The 24,359-nt window shown below is 49.9% G+C and overlaps 1 protein-coding gene across 1 annotated transcript in view; it reads left to right on the top strand.

Annotated features, from left to right (window-relative positions):
• The window catches only part of DMRT1 (doublesex and mab-3 related transcription factor 1), a 189,234-nt gene that overhangs the window by 38,088 nt on the left and 126,787 nt on the right, over nucleotides 1-24,359 (top strand). The window contains exon 4 of the mRNA XM_058657308.1: nucleotides 7,089-7,239. Within this exon, the coding sequence (XP_058513291.1) occupies nucleotides 7,089-7,239 (151 nt within the window). The remainder of the gene's footprint in view (nucleotides 1-7,088; nucleotides 7,240-24,359) is intronic.

Below are 24,359 nucleotides of genomic sequence, written 5' to 3'. Positions count from 1 at the left end.
TCTTCTGTGCCAGGAAACGACAGGCCACGGAAAGCTGAAATCTGCCAAGTTGCAGGTGTCTGTCTTTGCACAGGGAGTGTGTGCGAGAGGTCCTTGGTTAACAGGGTGTGGATTGCAGAGAGGGATGGGCGACCCTGCCCGAGAACATGTGGGGAAGGAACGGGGCAGGCCCTGCACGTGCGTGCCGAGGGGCTCTTTGCTCTTCCCGGCTGAGACCGTCAGGGAAATCTGGATGCAGCAGGCCTCAGGTGGTCAGGAGCCTCTGAGAGATGGTGTCTGAGGCTTGGCTTGTCCTTGTGTGTTCGTTTCCATTCTTCCGTGAGCTCTGGTTGGTCTGGACTGAGTCGGAGAACCCGAAAGAGGGCTGGTGTTCCCAGGGGATCTGGTTATGGTGGAGTTGGAGGCAGAAGGGGTTGTATGCCCAGTTACTAGCCAGGCTGGTACTTCATGACCCACTGTGGTATAAGAGGACCGTGTAAGTCAGTAAGTATTACAGTTGTTTGGCGATTCTGCAATCTGCTTTAAAGTTAGATAATTCGATCATAGCTTTGGGGAGCCTTCAGCTCTTTGGTTGGGTTGGTTGCTAGAATAGATGTGTTTGTTTGGGATTTTTTTTTTTTTTTGACCCCTTTAGCCTCCAGCTCCCCTCCCCTCCTGCTGCTACATAGATGAGAATATGCCACAAAATTATTTTCTTTCTGGCCCGTGAATGAGTGATTTCTCGAATTCCTTAGGAGCCCCTGTTTCTATGGTCTTGTCACTTGAGTAGAGACCGGCCATCCTTCATCCACTGCGGCCTCTGGAGGGTGGGCTCCTGGAGAGGGCTGCAATGCCCCAGAAGATGGGCCTGTGCAGGGCAGGGCGGGGCGGGGCAGGGTGGGGCAGGGTGGGTGTATTTTCTCACCATTGTTATTTAGAAATTGCCAGTGCCTGGTGATCAATAAAACAGATCGACTTGGAGTGGGGGCTTATCATTATCTTTTTTAAAGTATATACTTACTTATTTGAAAGAGGTACAGAGAGATTGGGGGAGAGACAGATCTTCCACCCACTGGTTCCACTCCTTCAGATGGCTGCAGTGGCCAGAGCTGGGCCAGGTTGAAGCCAGGAGCCAGGAGCTTATTCGGGACTCCCGAGTGGGTGCAGGAACCCAGCAACTGGCCCGTGTGGGTGCTGCTTTTCACACACTAGGATCCAGGGATAGGAAATGGGGCAACTAGGATATGAACCTGTGCCTGTATAGGATGCTAGCATCCACATCATAAGTTGCTTTACCTGCTACTCTGCAACCGTGTTGCCTATATTAGACTTCCACAACTCTCAGAGAGCCCCTGGCTCTTACTGCCTGTTCCCTGGGCAGGTCGCTCTCAGCCCTGGGCCTGGGGCTGCAGGGATTAGAACTGGCACCCTTACGGGATGCCGGGTATGCAAGATGAAGACTTTAGCTGCTAGGCTACCACACTGGGGCCAATTTCCACCAATTTTTCCTGTCAGTCTCCTTTCCATAGTATCTCTGGCAGATCACGGGATTTTAAAATATTTGTTTATTTGATAGAGTGATAGAGACAAGGAGAGCTCGAGGGGAGGGCAGGGGAAGGCACGGGAGGGGAGAGTCCATCCCCAAATAGCCATTGCAATTCAGGGCTGGGCCAGGCTGAAGCCAGGAGCCAGGATTCCCTCCAGGGTCTCCCTTGTGGATGTAGGGGCCCAAACACTTGAGCCATTCATCCTCTACTGCCTTCCCAGGCACGTTAGCAGGTGCTGGGCTGGAAGCAGAGCATCCAGGACTTGAAACATGGGATGCTGGCAAGACAAGTGGCTTTGCATTCTGGGCCACCGTGCCAGTTCCTAAGTCACAGCTGTTAACCAGTACCGGGTGAGGATGCAGATGTCGTTGTAATTGTGTCTGAAGAGTCTAAATGAACCTCTGGCTGCCTCTTCCCTCCGGTGTTAGGTGTATGTCTCAGACGGGGAACGGTAGGAGAGCTGCCTTTCCAACAGGCTATACTTTGGGCAGCAGGGAACTGGCAGAGAATGGAGTCTTCCTTCCAGCAGAGAGCACGCTGCTTCGGTGCTTCTAGTTCAAAGTGTGTAAAGGGGATGCTTTTGGTCCAGGAGCTTGGTGGCAGGTCTAGAGAATGACACACCAAACTCCCCACTAATGCCCTGTCTGAGTGTGAGAGAGACATTGCTGAGTGGCCAGAGAGCCACTTTGTGTCCTGTGGTCCATTTCCTCCATACACGGTCAAGAATTCTTTACCTTCTTTTGTGAGTAAAGAGGCCCCAGGGAGATGCCAACCTGCTCGCAGCCCCCCAGCTCCGGGGGCAGGAGGGCCGCTTGGCTGCTGCGGGAGGGCAGGTTGGCCTTCCTCAGGGGTCAGCATGCATCATGCCTTCTTGGAAGCCTTGAGGTTCTCTAGAATTGCTCAGTCCACTGGTCCTCAGGCCTGCCTGTGTGACACACACACACGCACGCACGCGCGTGCACACACAGTAGAGAAACAGGTGTTTGCCCCTCCCTGTGCCCTGAGGATGTGTTTATACATTTTGGCACCTCCAAGTGGGGTGGGCCTGTCCACACTGCCCAGCAGCGGGGGGACCCCCCAGCCTGTATTTGCATCTCTGACCCCAGGCTGGGGGAAGCCTGTGTGTGCACGTGCCAGCCACTGGCAGGTGCGGTGGGGCGGGGGGTCCTCCTCGTCCCCCACCCCGCCCGCCAGCCCAGTAGCCTCACCTTGCCCTGCAGGCAGTCTGTCATGTTCAGTCCTCATAAGATAGCCTTCACACTACTGATTTATGCTAAAAGTATCCTAATGTTTCTGACAGCTCATGTGTGACATGAATATAATCCCTATTTCTCAGCGCTTCTGGCCCGATACTGCTGATGGGGCTATATCTCTTGGTGTCAGCGCTGTGGAGATTCTGACGGAGGCGTGTTGTTTCGGGGTCACTGGCTCCATCTACAACAGTAGGTGGGAACAGAGTAACAGAGGTTAATTAAGTTTGTCCATCAAGGTATGTGCAGTGCGTGACTGCTGACTCACTCGGGGGGGGGTCTTAACAGTCAAAGCCCCCCGGAGTGTGCAGCTTGGTCTCCCTGGCCCCCCATGGTCAGACTGTCACAGCGGAAAGGGATGGGACGAGATGCTGGAGATCAAAGATGACAGACATCTTGCTGGTAGACAGGCATCCTGGTTTCAGTGGGATGCCATTTTTCTCCTCTGAACTTGCATTCAGCCTATAGTCCTAGAACCAACTTTTTATGTTTTTTTTTTAATAAAGGTTGTGTATTTATTGGAAAGGCAGGGTTAGTTTTGTCTTAGGTGATCGTCTGATGAACACTGCTTGCCTCCCTAAGAGGGGCAGAGGGAGACGGTGTGTGGAGTTCAGCCAGCAGGGTGTGTCAGCCCTGATGGGGCTGGGATGTGACGGGGACTCGCTTGCTCTGTCTCTGCTCAAATACATACATAAAAATAGCGTTAAAAGAGATGAACCGGAGAGGACTGGACAGACAGGACAGGAAGTAGGGGAGTGCAGAGTGTGCGTGGGGCGGTTCTGCCACATCCATGGCTGAGTGTCTGATGTGTGGCTGTTTCCGGAATCTCCAGCTAGTTCCTGGTGGTCCTTCCTTGCCGGCTTTATCCAAGGTGTGTATTTCGGGAGATCAGCTCCTGCCCAGGGGGAGGTCTGGGGAAGCAGCTGATATTAAAATGAGGGAAATTGTTCAATGAAGGCCCGAGTTAGCCTGGCTTCCCCTCAACATTGCTGGGAGACGAGGCTGTGCAGAGGCCTGCCTCCTCTTAGGAAAGGGACTTTGAGCAGAGACCGGAAGGTTCCCCCTCCAAGTGCGGCTTTGGGGGTTGATGGCTGGAGGCTGCATAGCCACGCAAGGGGAGTCGTCACTGGGCTGTGATGAATGAGTCATCTGTGGCACAATGCTTCCGTTAAAGGCCCTTTTTTCTTTCCTGGTCCACAGCAGCCTCGTGGGGCTGGGCCTCGCGGAGTGAACCGTCCACACCAGACAGCAGTTTGGGCTTCACAGGTGTTTCTAAGCGTTGTCTGGATGAACTGAAGAGAGATGGGATTGTTCGTATTTTGCTGAGATGTTACTGCGGCTAGGGGCGGGTGGTGTACACACAGGGGTTTAAGGGCCTGTTTAAGAAAAGAGGCAGCATTGTCCGATGGGGGAAAAACACATCCCCCTTTGGCAAAACAGCAGTGCCTCGATTGGCTGGTGCCGTGTGTCCCTAGGGGGAGCTTGGCTGTTTTTTTGTAGCTGGAAGGAGTGGGGACTTAGGTGCTTGCTAGCTGGCTGTCTCAGCCTAGGTGAGACTGGGTGGGGACTGTCCTGACAATGCCCCCCTGAACTTGACTGCTGGATGCTCCTTGCACATCCCTCCCTCGCTGCGGATGTGGTCAGCAAGGGCCCCCAGATTCTGCCAGATGCCGTCTTGGGGAGGCCACACGGCCCCCCAGTTTAAAAACCACGATTCCAAAGCCTTCCTCATCTGCCCACTCTGTCTGCCGTGCTGAGCAAAGTTGTGATGGTGATGATGATGATGATGATGATGATGATGAAGGTGACGCTGAGTCCGGAGGGTATGGGAGTTGGTTTCCAGGTTTCCGTTGTGTTCTGCCACACCTTTCCCTGAGCCTCTAGGGTAACTCACAGCCCCTGCTGACTTCGGCTCCAGAGTCCCCCGCATGTTCTGGGAAGCACATGCGGCTGCCCTTCTCCCATGGGTGCTGTGTGTCGTGTGGCTGAGCGGTGGTGGGTCGTTCTCTGAGCTGGATATGGCTAAAGTGATGGATGATGAGGGAGCCTGAGCCCTTGAATGCTTGTCTTTTTCCCTGGAAGCCTTTTCTATAGTTCGGTGATCTTGGGGATTCATGGGAAAAATAGAATGTTTCTGTACATCTAACATGTTTCCAGGTTGTTCTTGTTATTAGAAGAATTAATGAGAACAATAAGTGTGTGCTTGGGTGTGAAATTGTGTGTCTTTCCCAGTCGTGAGCAAGCTAAATTCCTTCCATTCCTCCCGGGCTCTCCTCAAATCACATTGAATTAGGCTTGGCAGCAGTTGATTGGACTTGACACTTTAAAACCAGTGAGGGGATGTTGTCAGGCGCGTGGAAGATAAGGTCTTAGTGGATGCCTGCTTCTCAACCTTGGTGTTGTGTTAGAATTACACAGGGAGCTTTGGAAAGGTGGAGCGTGGCAGGGCTCGTGGCACAGTGGTTTAAACCACCTCACACAACATCAGTATCTCTTATCTGCACTGGTCAGGTCCCGCTGCTCCACTTCTGGTCCAGCTGCCTCTTAATGCACCCGGGAAAGCAGCAGAAGATAATGAAGGACGCGGGCGCCGCTCTGTGGGTACCTGAGGGCACTGCAGCCTCCTGGTTTGGGCCTGGCCTGGCTGTAGCCATTGCAGCCATTGGAGGAGTGAGCCAACAGAGAGAAGCCATAACACCTACTGGTTCACTCCTCCAGTGAGTGTAATGGCCTGGGCTCCTGTGTGCGTTTCTCAGGGAGTAGAATTAACCAGAGAGAAGCTTTCCAGTTCAAAGTGGATTTGAATTTCGTATTGCCACTGTGGCAAATCTGCATGGCCGCTGAGTCCAGAAAAAGCACTTTCAACTCAGGGGAACTTATGTAAGTTTCATTGACGTAAAAGGCACAAGAGCAAGAGGAACGGGGACTTTCATCCACTGGTTCATGCCCCAGATACCCACCACAGCAAGTACTGGGAGCCAGGGACTCCATCCAGGCCCCCCACATGGGTTTCAGGAAGCCAGATGCTGTTGCCTTTCCAGCCACATTAGCAGACAGCTGGACCAGCAAGCAGGGGAGCCATATTCTAATATAGAACATCACCTGCATGTAACAGCTTAACCCACTGCACCACAACACCTGTCCCAACCATAGAGGAAGTTTGCCTGTAATAATTATCCGCGGGAGGACCAGCTCCGTGCCCGCCTTGGTCCCCAGTGCCTGTGTGGGAGACCTGGAAAAAGATCCTGGCTCCTTGGCTTTGGATCGGCGCAGCTCCAGTCATTTGGGGAATGAACCAGCAGGTGCAAGATCTGTGTCTCCATCTCTCCCTATCTGTAAATCTGCCTTTCCAATTAAAAAAATATATTCATGGAAGTTAAGAGCGGCTATTGACATAATTACTGCCCTCCGTGGCTGAGGTGGAAACCTGTGACTGGAGGTTGTGTTTGTTTCACAGTGTGAAGGTCCTGCCGCAGGATCTGACATGGGAGGACTGTCCTTGTTTAAAGCAAGGTGGAGTTGGGGGCCGGCAACAGCACTGAGAACTGAGTGTGCCACTTCTCAGGCCCCCCAGACTGTCTCATCAGAGTGTATATATATATATATATATATATATATATATATATAAGTCTTAATTATTTAAAGGCAGAATGACAGAGGAGCAGAGAGAGAGAGAGCTTCTACCTGCTGGTTCACTCCCAGCTGTCTATAATGACCAGACCTGGGCCCAGCTGAAGCCAGGAGGTTGGGATTCTATCTAGGTGTCCCGCAAGGTGCAGGTCCATCTCATGCTGCCTTCCTAGAGGCATAAGCAGGGACTTGGGGCAGAAGTGGAGCAGCTGAGCTAGGTTGGGCTGGGCCAGGCTATCGCCAGTAGCCTAGAACTTTGTCCATGTTTCCTGTATGTGTGCAGCGGCCCAAGCACTTGGACCGTGCGCTGCTGCTTTCCCAAGTGCGTTGGTAAGGAGTTGGATCAGAAGTGGAGCTACCAGAGTTCAGACCGGCGCTCACATGGGATTCTGACAACACAGGCATCTCTTTCCTATCCGTGTCCCACACTTAGTTTTTGTAGCAATTGCAAAGCCCGGCTTTGGCTCAATGTGTTCCTTTTTTTTTTTTTTTTTTTTTTTTTTTAAAGATTTATTTTATTTTCATTACAAAGTCAGATATACTGAGAGGAGGAGAGATAGAGAGGAAGTAGAGCTGCCGGGATTAGAACCAGCGGCCATATGGGATCAAGGCAAGGACCTTAGCCACTAGGCCACGCTGCCAAGCCCTCAATGTGTTCCTTGCTCTGTTTTCTTTTAAGCAGATGAAGAATCCGGAGAACCGCCACCCCGTGAGTTCCCAGTACAGGATGCACTCTTACTACCCGCCTCCCTCCTACCTGGGCCAGAGCGTGCCTCAGCTCTTCACCTTTGAGGACGGCCCTTCCTACGCGGAAGCCAAAGCGAGTGGTAGGTGTCTGGGCTTGGGGTGGACTGTGGCTGCCCCCTGCCTCCCCCGCTCCTGCACCGGGCCTGGAAAAGCCCTGAGTTATTCAATGACTAGAGTGACAAGAAAAAGGTGAGAGACTCCCAATCCCAAATTTCAGATGTGCTTTCTAGGGGCTCAGCCTGAAATGCAGTGATACTTCGTGTGTGTGTGTGTGTGTGTGTGTGTGTGTGTGTGTGTTTGACTTTCCCAGAGTTTTCAGTTGGAAATTGTAGACCCCTTTTCCATAGAGAGGGAATACCAAGACACGATCAAACGGTTTTTGAATAAAATGGGTTTCAAGAGTTTGTGCCGTCACGCATGTAAATAACTCGGATATCATGGCCTTAAATTTTTTCTTAAAATGACTGTTGAATGAACCAGAGCCTTTTGAAATACGCAATTCCTCAACTTCAGCTTTAACCTTCTCCCCAGCGTTTGCGCTGCAGCGGGAGGCGGGTGTTTCTGGCTGTTGTGTTTCTCCGTCCTGTTCGGGAAATTTCTCCCGGGAGCCTCTAGGATAAAGAGAAGTACACAGAGCTGAGACAGGGATGAGTGACTTGGAAGAGAAACGGGTCTGCTAGAATTTACTCTGCAGTGCAGGGAGAGAAGACGCTTTCCACAGCGCCTGGATTCTGTCGTAAGCTCATGCCTTTTTGTTGAAAGATTTCTTTTATGTATTTGAAATGCAGAGTGCAGAGAAAGACATAGCCTATCTTTTGGTTCAATTCCCAAATGGTCATCGCTGGGCCAGGACAAAGCCAGGGACCCAGGACTCCATCTTAGGTCTCCCACGTGCATAGCAGGGCCCAAGTACAAGGATTCATCCTCAGTGCTTTTCCAGGCAGATTAGCAGGCAGCCGGGTTGGAAGTGGAGCTGCGAGGACTCGAACCCATGCTGTGATATGGGATGTTAGAGGGCAGGTAGTGGCTTGACCCGCTGTCTTATGGTGCTACCCTAAACTAGTTTGTGTGGGAGGCGGGGGACAGGGGGCAATGAAAGGATGAGAGTTCAAATTGTAGTTTTGTTCTCCAGTTCAAATCAGTGAAGTCAGACAAAGCTGAGCAAGTGGCGTGTTGCTTACTTCCCTGAAATAAAACGAAAGCTTCCTCCAGTATGGAGTGTACAAGGCAGAAGCTCATCACACTGACATGCGTGTTGTTGACGGCGCGTCTTCATAAACAGTCCCTTTCAGCTGGGCATGGACCCGCACTCCGCTCTGCGATAAATGCCCATGTGATCTCTCTTACTGCCTTTGATCCTACGTATTTCTCTGATTATTATTATTATTATTATTATTATTATTATTATTTCCTGAACAGAGAGCATCTCCCTTGCCTTTTTTGTCTGCTCTGCTTTGATTGGTTGGTTGAGTCTGGGTGAAGAAATGAATGCCAGACCCCTTTTTCAACCGAAAGATCCGACTCCAGTGCAGAGCCTGGGGAGGAAGCAGTGACGGAAGTTAGGAAGTTAGAAAGGAAGTCCAGTTACAGGGAGAAATTGCCTGAGCTGCTTCCTCCTGGAACAATGGAGTATCTTTAGAAGCAGTGGCATTCTTGAGACACAGGTGTAGATTTGGAGCAGGGCTAAGACAAAAATATAAGAGGAAATTTGTTAGAGCAGAGAGAAATGGATTTGGAGAGGAGCTGGAGATGTTTAAATCTATGGCAGGAAAGCGGGCAACTCAGACAGCAGGAGGTTATGGTCCAGGCAAGAACAGGCCAGCTGTCCCTGCACAGCTGGGAATAAAAACGCGTGCCTTCACACCTGGTGGGCGATGCATGTGTTGGAAAGTGGGCTCACCTCCCTGATTCCCCTTCTGACTGGTCACAAATGATCAAGAGGGGGACGGATGAGAGGAGTTCCGATGAAGTTTTAGTTCCAGTACGGCCAAGAATGAATTCACGGGACACGCAAATCCTAGCTCATGTTTTGGAAGAAATGCGACTCGATGACTTCTGAGTATGTGGTTCCTAAAATGTGTGCAGTGGGCTGGGGAAGGGGAGGGGGATTGTGTGAGGGAGCGAGGACACCCCACAGGCCGCGTCTCGGAGCAAGGCTTGCCCTTGTCTTCCGCTTTGGCACAAGGGGGAGCGCTGCGGGGTTGGTCCTTCTTGGCATCAGGGCCTAAGCAGGGCTGGGATGTCGTGCGTGGGGATGTGGGGTATCCGTGTGTATGTCACTGCAGAGCCAGCAAAGGGCAGCTAGGGCAGCTAGAACCATCCAGTACTTCTGTCCAAGTGACTTTGGTGCTTGCTTGAACGAATACATGATTCTAAGTGGGAGCTTAGACATTTGAAAAGTTTTCAGAAGATTTAATGCTTTAGAGCCCATCTTTTTTCTTTTCCACTATAAACCTTTACGTTGAATTCATGCTTCTCAGTTTCTGTAAAGCTAATCTTGGTCTTTCCAAAGAGTCCATTTCTTCAGAAGATGAAGAAAGGCCTCCCTGTTTTTGGGTTCTACTGAACATATAGAACATTGGGGTGGAAAAGCATTGCCCAGGAAGTCCGACCTTTCGCTCTGTTGCCGCTGCTCCGTCTTGTTGCTTGTATAGAAGGTTGGTGCCATTTCATACCCTGAGAAGTGCTGGGCAGATCAGAGAACCAGGGGCTGGGGCCTGTAAGACACTAGAAGCTCTTGCCAGGCGCTCTGCTGATTTCCAGGGAACTGGGAAGCCCCGGGGGGATTTGGGACTCTTCCAAGATCACCCTGATTGCTGCTGTAAGATCAGCCTGTGGGGGCACAAGGGGAGACACAGGGAAACCAGCTTGACTAAGGCCGTGGCAGTAATTCTGCCACAAGGGGCAGGTTTTTGTAGGTCAGCGCGCCTGCGCGTGCCTGATGTCAAGGTCACCTGTACTGCTCATGGCCTCGTGCAGATGTGGAAATGTCCACCCCAGGAAATGGCATGCTGTAGTTGGTGGCAGCTCTGTTCCTATGCGTGGGTCACAGAAGGAGTTAGGCAAAGGTGCCACAGCGCCCAGCACCTCTGCTGTGATGTGAAGAGACATCTGTGTGTCTCAGAAATCCGTTTCCAAGGGGCCTGAGGTTGGCCCTATCTTGAACTAAGCGTGTATATACTACAGTTCTCCAAATTAGCTCATCAGAACCTACGGATTCTGAAGGCACACTACTCATTCGTAAGTGGTAGCTTTGAAGATTTAGGATTCCATTAGTTTTTAAAAGACATTCTTTATTTGAAAGCCACTACGACAAGAAGAGGAATCTTCCCTGTCCTGGTTCACTCCCCAGCATGGCCACAATGACCAGGACTGGGCCACGCCACAACGTGGAACCAGGAGCGTCCCCCCAGCCTCACATGTGGGTGACGGGCCTGAGCACTGTGGTCATCTTTTATTGCTTTCCCAGGCACATTATGTGGGCGCTGGATGGGAAGTGAAGCAACTGAGAAAGATTGCCGCTGCCTCAAGCGGCAGCTTAACCCACGGCACTGACTGCTGAAGATGTATTTTTATCTATCACATCTGGAGGCCCCTGCCGAGGCTTCTGTACACACGAGCAGTTCTAAGGACGTGGTCCTGCTGGAGTTGAGGAAGGCTTTATCAGTGACACTGAGAGAGCAGGGGTCGGCAGAACCGTGGCTTCCCTCCGAGCCTCGGTGCCCCAGTGTGTAAGAGGAGGTGCTGGCCTGGGCACTCAGTCTCCGCCTCACTTCCTGGAGTGTGGCTTCTGCTCCCAGATCCTGCGCTTGCCTCGTACCCTTCCTGCCCTGGCAAGCACGTGCGTAGCTCCTCCTGCAGTACCTGGCAGACATTGTTCTAGGTACTGCGTGGGTGGTGCCTGCTTAGTTCTTCCACAGCCAAGTTGGCTGAGGCACAGGGGTGTCAGGGCCTGTGAGGGGGGCACCTGGTTTCCCATGGCAACTCAGGGGTGATGTAGCGGGTGTAGGGCTGCCCGGGGCTGCAGCCTGGCACTGCCACGGGACAGACAGTTTAGGGAATCGTGGGCGTGATTGGAGGATTGGAGCTTAGGCCTTCTTTGGCTGTGATGACATGGCTCCTGTTGAAATGCCTGCTGTGGGGGAATATCTTCCTATAGCCCACTGACGTCATAGCCAGAAACCTAAAGGCCTCATCAGGCTTGGTGTCATTTTCTGTCGCTGGTGTCCAAGTGCAGGATAAACTTGACTTCGTGAGCATAGTAAAATCGCCTTTCTCCTGACGTTGTGGTTACACCTGAGCTTGTTGTAACAAAAGGCCGTCGAATACAAGTATGATTCTGACATGAGGGCAAGCATTGTAACATTAAATAACTTCTTTTCAGCTATGAAAGAATGCAAATACAAACTTGGTCCCCAAGTGACCGCAATGGCTGGAGCTGAGCCAATCCGAAGCCAGGAGCCAGGAACTCTTCCGGGTCTCCCACACAGGTGCAGGGTCCCAAGGCTTTGGACCGTCCTCGACTGCTTTCCCAGGCCAGAAGCAGGGAGCTGGATGGAAAGTGGGGTTGCCGGGATTAGAACCAGCGCCCATGTGGGAACCTGGTACATGCAAGGCGAGGACGTTAACCACTATGCTATTGCGCCGGGCCCGTATCTTTCACTTATTTATTTATTTATTTTTAAGGCATAGAGCAGTTGTGCAGCTTTTCTTTTGGCTAAAGGTTCTAGCCTAGAACAGGACACACACACACAGAGTGAGTAATCTCTAGAAGGCGTGCTTTTAAGAATTCCTAAACTCCTGGCGTAAATGGATTGGATATAATTGCTTGTCTATATCTTCATGCTCACGTAGCCTTCCTGGGATTCAGGCGTGACAGTGAGTCCCAGGCCTGCCTGCCCCGTAGTGGCACCCTGGTCTTCTGTGTGTCCGTTGCACATCTAGTACTCATTCAGCCAGTGTTTCTATCTGAAAAGCCTGGAGCACTCACGTATGCTTGGGCCCTTGGGTTAGAGCTTCTAGCTTCCTCACTCATCTGAACCTCGACTCCCAGCCCCCTGGGCCTCCACGTTCAGAGTAACTGAGGAGTGCACTCTCCCAGCGTTTGGCTCCTCAGAGGCACAGCCCGGGCCAAGTACAACTTGGATAACCTTCAGGAAAGCTGTGCTGTCCTTCTGTCGGCCGCTGTCTTTGAAAATTGCCTGCAGAGTTAGTGAGCAGGAACAGTTAAGATTTACAAACAATGATGAAGCTTGTCATGCGTCTTTCACCATTCATCATCCCGGTGCCGTGCCTGGGCGGTGAAGTGTTCTTCATAAAAACCAGCTCAGTGTGAAATACACCTCGCTGCAGTGTTTACTGCTCTCCAGCTCGTCAGCGGCCCTTTATAGTAAATCCAGATTGTGATGTGACATTACAGTATATCATTGCCCGGCGCGCTGGGGTTTACACTGTGAATGAGTACAGTGCACAGCAGATGAGGTGTCCAAATTGAGTTATGTCAGAATTTGGCTGTTTTATGGGGATAGCTTTTTTTGTTTTCCTGAACACTGAAAGTTAGCTTTATATGTATTTAGATTTATATAGGGGTATATACTCTCCCATCTTGCACGTATACACAAGGTATACAATGTGTGCTAAGGTCAGTTTTCGAATGACGTCGGATGGCCACCAGGTTTTATGTCCCTTCCCAAGGAACTGGTGCAGATGGGACTTCGAGAGGCGACCGCGGCAGGTGCTCATCTCACGATGGAAGTGAAGTCAATTTTGCTGTTTGTAAAGTGAGCCTGTTTGACATGTTTTTTGGAGATCTGTGAGGACCCCTTTCTCCTGGGAAAATGGGGGTTTAGGGGACCGCCCCCCCAGTCCCTCCGGCTTGAGAGCAGCGGCTGGCCGTGCCCATAGTTGAGGACTTTCCTTGTTCTGCCAAGCACATGAGTTTGGAGGTCTCTGAAGTCAGGGGGTTATTTATTATTTTCTGAATGAATAGGTATCAAAAATCCTAGCTGCGTGTGTTATCTCAAAAGATGCTGCTTCAAAGAAGAGATTGATGGTGTTTTAGCTGAAATTCTGCAAAGTAAAAGAGCACGCTGAATTTATTGCATGATCGGGCTTACTTACATTCACCCTAAAAGCGCTGATGTTAAAAAATGAGCCCCATAAAAAATAATATTCAGAGATAATAGGCTCTGCAGTCCTGCGATCATCTGTTTAACGCACAGACTTTGAAATTCTCTGTTAAGTGTAGCAGGGTTGGTAGGAGGAGCGTTTGGGGATCTTCACACATCTGGCTCTGTGTGGAATCTAGAGCCTGCTTCCCACACCTGCAGAGATGCAGAGGTCACTGGCCCCTCCAGGCTGGGCCCCTGCTGCTTCTCAAGCGGTGTCATCTTACTGAAATAACCTCAGGTGTGCGGTGCTGGCCTCCAGGGGGCGGTAGAGCAGCCATAAGCCTCTGCTGGCTTTAGCTCTTGGGGAAGAAGAGAAATGCCCCAAATCAGCCCAGCCTACCTCTTTCCCAGGTGTTTGGTCCAACAGGTAGAATCTTGTGGGTTCTAAAACAAAATACGGGCCACCCAGTGAAGTTTAAATCTCAGATCGCATACACCAAGGTGTAAGCGTGTGCCAGATGTTATATTGAGAAGTTGTTTGTCCGTTCTGGAATGTAAATTTATTTTGTAGCATCTTGTGCTTTTCTGTGCATTTGGAATCTGGCATCGTTTTTTCGTCCTTCATGCTGTGAACCACCCTGGGGAGGAAGGACGAAGGAGGGCCATTCCTTTAGTTGTGTTTGACAATTGGAAGAATTGCTTTGTTTGACTTTATAGTGCAAGATGCAGCATTGATAATGCACTTTTTTTTTTTAATTGTCGCTCAAGATTTATTCATTTATTTATCTGAAAGGCAGACAGAGAGACACCTGTGGTTACTTCCGGTGCTATTTGAGGATGCTCAGAGGCTGTCTCCCTTGTCTCAGTAAGAGCACACTGCCAACTAGGGATTTTCCATCTGTTGGTTCACTCCCCAAACGGCCACAACCACCAGAGCTGAGCCAGGGCGAACCCAGGAGCCAGAAACTCTATCCATGTTTCCTGCATCCGTAGCAGGGACCCATGGACTTGTGTCTTCCCAGCTCCATCAGGGAGCTAGATCGGGAGCACAACAGCCAGGCCTGGAACCTGAGCACCAACATGGGATGCAGCTATTACAAGGCACAGCGTAACCCACTGCACCACAACCCTGGCTCCGGCATCCTGTTTTGGCAAATTCCATTGCGTGGACTTTTCAGTTAAAAGTTCTGAATTGTGACTCGCCCTTGAATTTACTGCTATTTCTTCTTCTTTTTTGGATCATGCATAGTTCCAGAAGGGTGCCATGTTAGTAAAACAACAAATGAAAATCAGTCCACTGTCACACAGAAAAATCTACACTTTCAATTTTTTTTTTTTTTTCACACTTGTCTCCTGGAGTCTCACCAGAGTTAACAGTAGTCCTGGAAGTACTGCCAGAGAACCAGCGCCTCAGGGGCTTCTTCCCCTAATCCCCCCGCCCTGTCTTGTGTAAACTCAGTGGACAGCTAAGAAATGCATTGAGCAGCACCATGCAGGTCCGTGGGCCTCACATGGTGCTCTGAGGAGGTGGGTCACGGCTGAGGCCCTGGCCACAGTGGCGGTGGAATGTTAGTTGATTTTTAGGGACCAGTCCTTTCCCATCCTTTCCCTCAGGACAGCCCTGCAGGAGTGGAAAGGAGAGTTGCCTTGTGCCTGGCTATTTCAATCTTGTGCGAAACTTCTCTGCAAACATCAGGGGAGGATTTATTTCTCAAGACGGAGAAGCCAGGATTCTAGCTATACTCTGGGACCACACACCAGACAGGCAGCTTTCTGGACACGTTTCACCTTGGTTACTTCCATGGCTGTTGAGGTAGGATGGCGCTTGATTGATTTGTTTGTTTATGACAGCCTTACTGAGATGTAGTTCACATACCATAAAATTTACCCTTTCAGTACATTGACAAGGTTGTGCGGCCACTGGCTAATTCCAGAATGTTGCGTCTGCCCCTATCCAAAAGCAATCCCTCCCTCTTCCTCCCTCCCTCCCTGACCCTGACAGCCACAGGCCTTCTTTGTCAGCCTCTGTGGACAGACCTATTTTGGATGTTTTATCTAGATGAAATCATACTCTGAGCGGCTCTTTGCTGCAGCTTGAATCCGTTCCTAAAAGTCATGGCCACTTTCCCAAAAGGAGGCTAGGGCTTCCACGGGCTGGAGAGAAGCAATGAGGCTCCATTCAGTCTGTAACATGGGGGTAAAGTTTAGTGTCTAAATACCTCTTTTTGATCTTTTTTTTTTTTTTTTTTAGTATTCTTGTTTGAGAGACTGACCCAGAGTGCTCCTAGGACTTGCGTGCACAAGGTCACTCCCCAAGTGGGACTGGCCAGGTTGAAACCAGGAGACAGGCACTCAGTCTGGGCCCTGCCGTGTTTGCCAGGGACCTAGGTACATGAGCCCTTTCGGTTGGACTAGCAGTAAGCTGGATAGGAGACTGAAACATTCCACTATGTGCTGTCTGCCCGTAAACACACGTTTCCTAATGAGGTTGTTGAGACCTGACAAGATGCTGAGGTGTGGTGGGACATTGTATGCCAAATGAGTGGCATGTGTGTCCTGGTCTTAACTGCCTGTGTCCTCCCACGCTCTCATCCAAGCTGGAGCCCCTCTGGGTCAGCACCCCAGAGCCATGGGGGGTTTCAGAGGTGGAGAGCTTAATGGTCACACATCCCACATCCCTTGAGATTTTTTTTTTTTCAGATGGCTGCTTTTCTTCTAACCTGCACTCTACCTCTGTACGCATGGACACACACCCACCACACATTGGTACTCGGTTTTGTTTTTTTTTTCCTACATCTGATTTCAAGGAAAGATTTCCCACTTCCTCGCCATCTTTGCTCCAAGTGCTGTTTGCAGCCTTAGCAGAAGCATGTTGGTGGAGTGCTCTGTGAGGACCTTGGTTGGTGTTCCTGGCCTGTGTGGTGGGGATGGGGGCCCCTGCACAGGAATATGAGAGAGTGGTGCCTTGCTTCCCGATGTCATCAGCAGGCAGTGCGGAGGCAACTGCTGAGTTCACGGGCAGCATCTATAATAGATCAGTCAAAAAGCAAAACTCATCTCCTCCTCTGTGAAGCAGTTGGCCGAACCATTTTGTGTAACCCTAATAGCAGTCTTACTAAAGGCACATTTGCTTTTTCATCTCCTGACATCAGCCAATTTGTGCAGTATCCTGCAGTTTGATTGAATGCTGACACTAGCTGCCTTTAGTCCAGACCCCGAAGGTCAAGGGCTTGTTAGGACCACAGAACTGCCCCCGTGGGGTTGGCATTATGGCAGAAAGCATCAGAGATGTAGCCTGAAATACCAGTATCTCACTCACATAGGTGCTGACTTGTGTCCCTGCTGCTCCAATTCTAGCTCTGCTCCCTGCAAATGCAATGCCGCCCACTTGGAGGACAAGGACAGCCTTGGCTACTGTGGCCATTTGGGGAGTGAACCTGTGGGTGAAAGATCTCCTTTTCTCTCTCTCACTCTCTTCCTCGCTGTAATTCTGCCTCCCAAATAAGTAAAAATAGTGAAAAAGAAATGAAGAAATGGTCTCTGTATTAGCTGCTAGAGCTGGCTCAGGTTGTCTCTCTGCCAGGGGTCACAGAGAGACAAGTCACAGAATTCAGAGCACAGCTCACTGGTGTTTTTGCATAAACCGTGTAGCTAAAGATCACCCAGTGGAAGATCACGATGTAGAAAGGGGGCTGGAGCTGGAGACCCAGAGCCCCATGCCTTGGGAATGTTCTAGGCTTCTGGTCAAGGCTCGGTCTTTGTAGTGCCCAGGCCCCATTCTCCGATTAGCTAGAGATCTTGCAGGAGGCACAGTTTTAGACTGGGGTACTGGGTCGCACACCTGGAAGTGGGGCTGTGTGCTGAAATGAGATGCCGTTTTCACAGCACTGGGAGGTGAGGTGCTGGGGAATTGACTGGACTGGTGGACGCACGGGCAGTTGCTGTGACTGCAGGGGTGGCACAGCCCCTCCCTGTCTCCGTCTTGTACACCTGTTGAGCTGCTGCATGGAGTCATACAGCCAAGAACCCCTGCTCAATGTCAGTGCTATGTTCTTTGACTCCCCAGCCTCCGGAACTTGAAGCAGATACTTTTCTGTTCATAATCACCCAGACTCAACTCGCATGTCAGAGGAACTGACAAGCCGGTGGGGCAGGCACTGGCCAGGCGATAACGTCACCCATTAGAACACCCACATCAGAGCATCTGAGTCAAGCCTTGCTCTTGTCCCAATTCCAGCTTCCTGCTGATGGCCATGGGGGTGGCCATGGGGGTGACTCCAGCACACGGGGCTGCCGGGGTTAGAACCAGCACCCATGTGGGATCCCTGCTTGAGCAAGGCGAGAACCCCAGCCACTAGGCATGACACCGTGTTACACTTCATGAGGATGGTCTTAACTCTGGACTCACTGTGCCTCCAGAATACTTTACAAACTCAGGCTGCTGTTCTGGTATCAATTTCCTCTGCAGCCTGATGCTGTAGCCCTGCCCCATTGAGTACCATAGGAGGCTGTTGATGTTTTCATTAGTTAAAAGGAAAAAATCCCGTCCCCCTGTCACAGCAGCCACATTTCAAGTGCTCAGCGCTCACACGTAGCCAGAGACGACATTATCAGATGGAGCGTCTCCCTCACGCAGTCCCACAGCACTGCGTGACATGAAAGGAGTGTAGCACCGTGTTTAAAGCCGAGAACAAAGCACTGTGCATTTCACAGACTGTGCTTTGAAAGTCTTGACTTTTGTGGGAACGCCAGCTGTTATTCAAATAACCTGTCAGGTGAGGGTGTGTGTTGAGTGACTGTTGACAAACGGTACCTGATCCCCACATCAACCTGTGATGTACAATGAGGATGAGTAATAAAATTAGCACTTGGTTGATCTCCATCCAAGAAAGGTAAAACTTGCCCAGAGACAAGAACTTGTTTCCTGGCCTTGGGGCAGCCTAGGAGCCTTTGGGTCTTGGTGAGGGTTGTAGACATTAAAACCAGGAGCAAGAAGGTGGCCTTTTGTCCCCTTTCAGACACATCTGGGATTCACGTATGTTTTCTCGCATCCTGTCTGTTGCCTCCTCACTCATTACTTGTGTCCTTGGGTGCACAAGGGTTTCTGACTCTGATCCAGCCCCGTCTGCCCATTTTGCTTCTTCTGTTGGCAGACGCTGAGTGCTGGGCCCAGCGGCCTATGGCCACCTGCACCTCAGTGCTGGGCACGAGTTGCCGCTATAATCCTGCACTCCCACTTCCATGTGTCTCCCAGCTGTCCAACTGCATCTTCCCCTCCTCCTCACACTCCTGCATCCAGAGGAGGATATTGAGGGAGCAGCCTCATTCCCATATCCCATATCTCATTCCCATATCCCAGGACTGACAGTATGCGTTGGGAATCGTGGTTTCAGTAAAAGAGTGCAGCTGGCTTTCCATCTTTTTTTATTTGGATGGGACACGTGGTCTGTCTGCTCATTCAAGGTGGCAAATGTTGGGGAGGATGCACAGCCTCCTTTTGTGGGCCTCCAGGAGCAAAGCCCTATTCCTTTGGAGTTCCATGGAATTCTCCTACGGGAACAGATTCTCAGAGCCGGGGCAGATGGTAATGCCTGGCTTTTGCAGCCTGCTGTTGTCAATCACCGCTTAATGCTCACAGGAGCGAAAAGTCAATGTGGAGTTGTTTAATTTGACACACTCCTGGTTTGAGTGTAATGGCTGCAGGGGACAGTTAAATGGCTGTGCTCCTTGTCAGCGTGCGTCTGGGTCTAACTCGGGAGCTAAGCGCTTTTCTGATGAGCGATAGATTGGGTTAAATACCGGTGTAATTGCTTGCTTCCGCATACCAGGGCCTTGTACTACATTTCTATCTGCACTTGCCTGAGGCCGTGAGGGTTTATGCTGCAGAGAGAGTCCGTATGTTCATTTTCATGAATCAATGTCGGGTTTTGAAAACGCAGTCGTTACAGCGCAGAGTGCGCTGCAATCAATTAGAGCCCCTTCAGTCCTCTTGGAGTAAGTCAGGACTGTGTAGATCCATCCACGTGGTCTTTCGAGTATAAATGACTTTTTTGCTTACTTATCAAACCGAATGTTTGTGTCCAGGAAACGGAGGCAAATGATTTGTTCAGTTTTTAAAATCCGGTCATGAGCCATCTACTGCTATTCAGCCAGAGAGGAAATTTTGTGTATTAGGGCGGGGGGGGGGGGGCTTGGGGGAAGGGAATCCCTCTTTTGACGAAGATGTGAAATTGTCCCAAAGTCATTTCGAGGTCTGGAAATGCTTTATTGTTACTGTACAGTAAGTGAGCCTGTCTCTTGTTTCTTGTGATGGTTGCTTTTAAGAAACTGGAGTTGACAGCGTTCTCTCCTCCTTTCCTTTCCCACCATCCCCGTCCCCTCCCCTCGGGAGTCTGGGACTTTTGGCCCTATCCTCCTGTGTGTTCATGTTGGAGGGAGAGCGCTGCCCTGTGCTGGCAACCCGGGCACTGTCATGGGATGCAGGCAGCTAAGCTCCAGGCCACAGGCCCACCTCAACTCTCTTTTTACTATGCATGCCATGTGCTGCCTGATATTTATTTACTTAGAGAATAAGGAGCAAACAAGCTAATAAACTGGCTGCATTCCTTTTGCAAACTACACTGGGCCACTGTGAATGGAGGTGCTGCCGTCTGATTGGCAGCTCTGTTCCGAAGTGTGTGCTTCTGCTCCTGGTGGGAGCAACTGGGTCATGATTTTCTTTCTTCCCTGGATGGACTGTTTCCCACTGAGCCTTTGTCTCTACGGCTTGCTGCCCCAGTGGAGCACTGGTACGCCTTTTTGTTATACTACTTCCTATTCTACTGGACGTCACGTAGCATCTGCTGTATTTCAGGATACGAGTCAATGTCGCGTTAACATCACCGAGAGTTTTTCAGAGAGCTTCTTCGTTTCCCGAACGGAAACTATCCTTTAAGCGGTAACTCTGTGTTTCCCACGTCTGCTAGCCCTCCGCTGTGTGAATGTGGCCAGACCTCTCTGCATGCCTCAGGGGAGAGGAACCATGCCTCGCTGGTCGCTTGGCATACTGCGTATTTCACTTTACAGTTTTCCAGAATCATCCGTGTTGTAGCAGGTGTCAAGATTATTCCTTTTAGAGAGAGAACACGTTTTGTTGAGCCGTCCAGCCGTGATGCGCACCTAGGTTGTTTTTACCTATGATAGGAAAGAATACTTAGGAGTGTTTGAATCCTCATTTCCAGTTCTGGGAACATACCTAGGAATACGATTACCATGTCGTGTAGTCATTTTTTTTTTCATTTATTTTGTTTATTTAAAGGCAGAGTGAGAGAGAGAGGCATCTGCCATCCAGTGGTTCACTCCTCGTGCAGCCACAGTGGCTGGGTCTGAGCTAGGTCAAAGCCAGGAACCCGAAGCTCTATCTGGGTCACCCATGTGAGCCGCAGGAGCCCCAACATGTGAGCCATGTTCCACTGCTTTCCCAGGCACATTAGCAAGGAGCTGGCTCAAAAGTGGAGCAGCCAGGACTCAAACTGGGGCCTATATGGGATGCTGGAGTTGAAGGATGCAGCTTAACCCACTTCACTACAATGCTAATTCATCCTTTCTCTTATGCCAGTGTGATGTGCGTTTCTGTACATAGTAATAGATATGTTTACCAACATACATAGGATAGATAGGGAGTGGAAACCAAATGTGTGATATCTATATGATGAAATGTATTATAAAATTCTTGGTTATGTATATTTAATATTTTCCTCAAAAGTGCTTTTGGTAAACGTTATGCTAAAAATATGTTTGCACGAAACAGTGAAATAGCATTTATACAAAGACGAAGGCAAAGCCCTCTTCCTATATTGTAATCTGCATCAGGCACCAGAAAGGAAACGGAGTCCAGAGAATACGCGAAGAGAAGGCGTATTGAATAGGATAAATTTCATTGTATGTATCAGAAGTTCATATTTGAAAATAGCAAGATTGACCAGAGAAAATGAACCCTACTTTATCTATTCATTAAGAAAAAAAAGTCATGGGACCAGCACGTTGGCCTAGCAGCTAAAGTCCTCGCGTTGAACGCTCCGGGATCCCATATGGGCACCAGTTCTAATGCCAAACAGCAGCTTAGGTGTTACACCAAATGCCTAGCTCCATACCCTGGTTCTGCAAGAAGTTTGGAAGTTCTTCATGTCTACTTTTACAGAATTGTGTCTGCCCCTGGCTGTGTCTTAGCATCAGAGTTGATAGGATGCAGTGTTGGTGTGGGGTAAATGTATGTCCAGGGCTTAACGCTACTCCTGCTACAAGGCCTGGCCCGGGCGGCCCAGGAATTCCTTGCTCGCCCTAATTTGTTCCTGATGGAGTCTGAACCTGCCAGAATTCTTTGTATTACCCAGTCAGGAATCCAGGAAAGAAGCAGAATGCTTGATAGGGCTGGCCTCATCTGGTCATCCATCCCCCAGTAGCCCCACAAGCCTTTTCCCTGAATTTCAACAGCCAACTTTTCTGTTGCTTCTCTCTTCTTTGAGAGAGAACAATTTGATAAATAACATGGTAAAATAATATTGATTCTGTGTCTCAGCGCTCCTGATGATTGGCATTTTAAAAGGAGATGGGTGTTTATTCTGAGATGTTTGATGGTGGAATTCCAGCTACTCTGGCTGTTGGGTAGCAAGCATGTTTTGAGGATGTAACCTCTTTCTCGCCTTCTCAGCTTAAATCACTTGTATTTAATGTACATAGAGCCAGGCTTAGTGCTTGGATTTTGAAGTATTTGAATTTTGCTTTATTCCAAATACTATCATTGTGCCCATACCACATGGTTATCATAAAAGGCTGTATGTCGTATGGTCTTTTGAATGTATACAGTGTAGGGTTTTTTGTTTTGTTTTTCTTTTTAAATCAGGTGTCAGTTGTATAGATTGGGAAGTTCAAACAAGAAAAAGGGAAAAGCATGACCTGTTAATAGCATGATTTGGTCCATCTAGTGGCCTACAGTTCATCTGCTAACACAGCTGCCATGCTCTAAGAAATTGTCCAACCGCTGTTGATCGGCTCTGTCCAAAGGGATTGGCAATGATCGTGATGAAATCATCTCCATGCTTTCCAATAGGAGGGATCTTTAGCAAAGCATTTGCAAAAATCAAAATTGTTCAGAGCAGCTCATCTTAGCAGCCCAGCTAGACCGGCTCAGCGTCTGTCTTCCAGTGCACGCTTCCTTCAAGATGAAACTTGCTAGCCAGCCATGTTTCATACTTTATTCGTCTAAAAAAGCACCTTTGAAGTGAAAGATTTAAAAGGAGAGCAGTCAAAAAAAAAAAAAAAAGTTCCGGAAAACTGGTTTTTTCAGAACGTGTTTCTGAATGTACATTTTGAGACAACTTCATTTTTTTTTTTTTTGTAAGTGGAGGAGCTCTGATGTTTGTATTTTCTCTGTGTTTCCTGACAGCTTGCCTTTAAGCAAAAAAAAAAAAACCACACACCCATTTTTGGTCTCTTATCATCTTGGTAGGGTGCTGTGAGTTGAGACACTTTGGCCTGTTCTGTTAACTTAATAATTGCCTCAAAAGCTACTGCAGTGGAATACCATCAGACCTTTGGCTGGCATGTCACCCTCCAGTGTTTCTGAAGAAACGGGGTCTGTATGACTCTAGTTGGCAGTGACCTGGGTCAGCACGCTGTCCCCTGAGCCTCTTCCTCCAGGTCTCTCCCGTAGGCTTAGGTTTCCAGCATCATTCTTTGCTGCTTTCCTAGGCCACTAATAGGGAGTTGAATGGGAAATGGGATGCGGCACCGCAGGCAGAGGATTGGCGTGCTACACCATGGCACCAGCCCCCAGGATTTTTGGTTTTGTTTTGTTTTGTTTTGTTTTGTTTTTTAATGGGCATGAATTGTATTATTCCGTAGAATGCATGGACTCTGTTGGTTTATTTCTGAAGGTCATTTTGTTTTTCTTTTTGCTGCTGTTGCAAACAGATGCTGTCCTTGTGCAAAGCTGCTGGTGTTTTCCTGGGGTGAGATTGACAAGGGGCCATTTCAAGGGAAGTCTGCACTTCAGGTTGTACTGTGTGCTTTCAGAGGACGGCTGAGCCCAGCTTGCATGCCTAGTGTCATGACTGCTAGCAGCAGGTTCTCTTCCGGCATCTCCACTTTGGTCTCGTGGGTGGGAGCATTCTTTGCCTCCACCCAGGCCACAGGGGACTGTTAGGGAGGCGGCCTTATGAAATCTGGGGAGTTCGCCCCGTGCTGGTAGGTGGGTCTTTTTTGTCCTCCACGGCTCCCTCCTCTCTCTGCAAGGACAGACCAGAGGTCACAAGGCAGGCCTCTCCAGCTCAGCCCATCGCTGCCTGACGCTAACTCCAGGGCCCAGTGCGGTAGCCTAGCAGCTAAAGTGCCTCGCTTTACACTTGCCAGGACCCCATGTGGGCGCTGATTCTAATCCCGGTGGCCCTGCTTCCCATCCAACTCCCTGCCTGTAGCCTGGGAAAGCAGCTGAGGACGGCCCAAAGCCTTGGGACCCTGCACCCGCGTGGGAGACCCGGAAGAGGCTCCTGGCTCCTGGCTTCAGATCGGCTCAGCTCTGGCCGTTGTGGCCGCTTGGGGAGTGAACCAGTGGATGGAAGATCTCTCCTCCTGTCTGTATATCTGATTTTCCAATAAAAAATAAATCTTTTTTTTTTTTTTTTTTTTTTTTAATGCTAACTGTACAAGCAGAGGTGCTGCTCAGGAAAGTTTCCTGGCAAGTTTCCTGTCTCTATGCTGTCTTCTCATTTCTGGATGAGGTGGTCAGCCCCTGAAAACAGGCCCCACCCTGCTGCCTTGTTGACATTCTGTGGCGAGCGTGTTGCTTCCGGGACTGAAAAGTCATACTTTGTCTTTTTGCCCTGAAAGTGGAGGGTTGGGATACAGGTACATCCATCACAAGAGACCCTCAAGAGAAGGAAAAGCCAAAGTGGCAGGGGTGTGTGGTGCCACTTAGCAGTCAAGTGGTTGGCATCTGGCTGGTGAGCTGGAGGCTTCTGCGGCGGCCGGAGGACGGAGGCCTTGCACCTGGTCACTTTCAGAAAGAGCTCGATCTGTTATTGACAGAAAATATTAATGTCTTTCTTAGGGAAGACAAA

Source organism: Ochotona princeps, chromosome 31 (genome assembly GCF_030435755.1).
Source record: "Ochotona princeps isolate mOchPri1 chromosome 31, mOchPri1.hap1, whole genome shotgun sequence".
Classification (NCBI taxonomy): domain Eukaryota; kingdom Metazoa; phylum Chordata; class Mammalia; order Lagomorpha; family Ochotonidae; genus Ochotona; species Ochotona princeps.
This window is presented reverse-complemented; position numbering and strand designations above follow the sequence as displayed.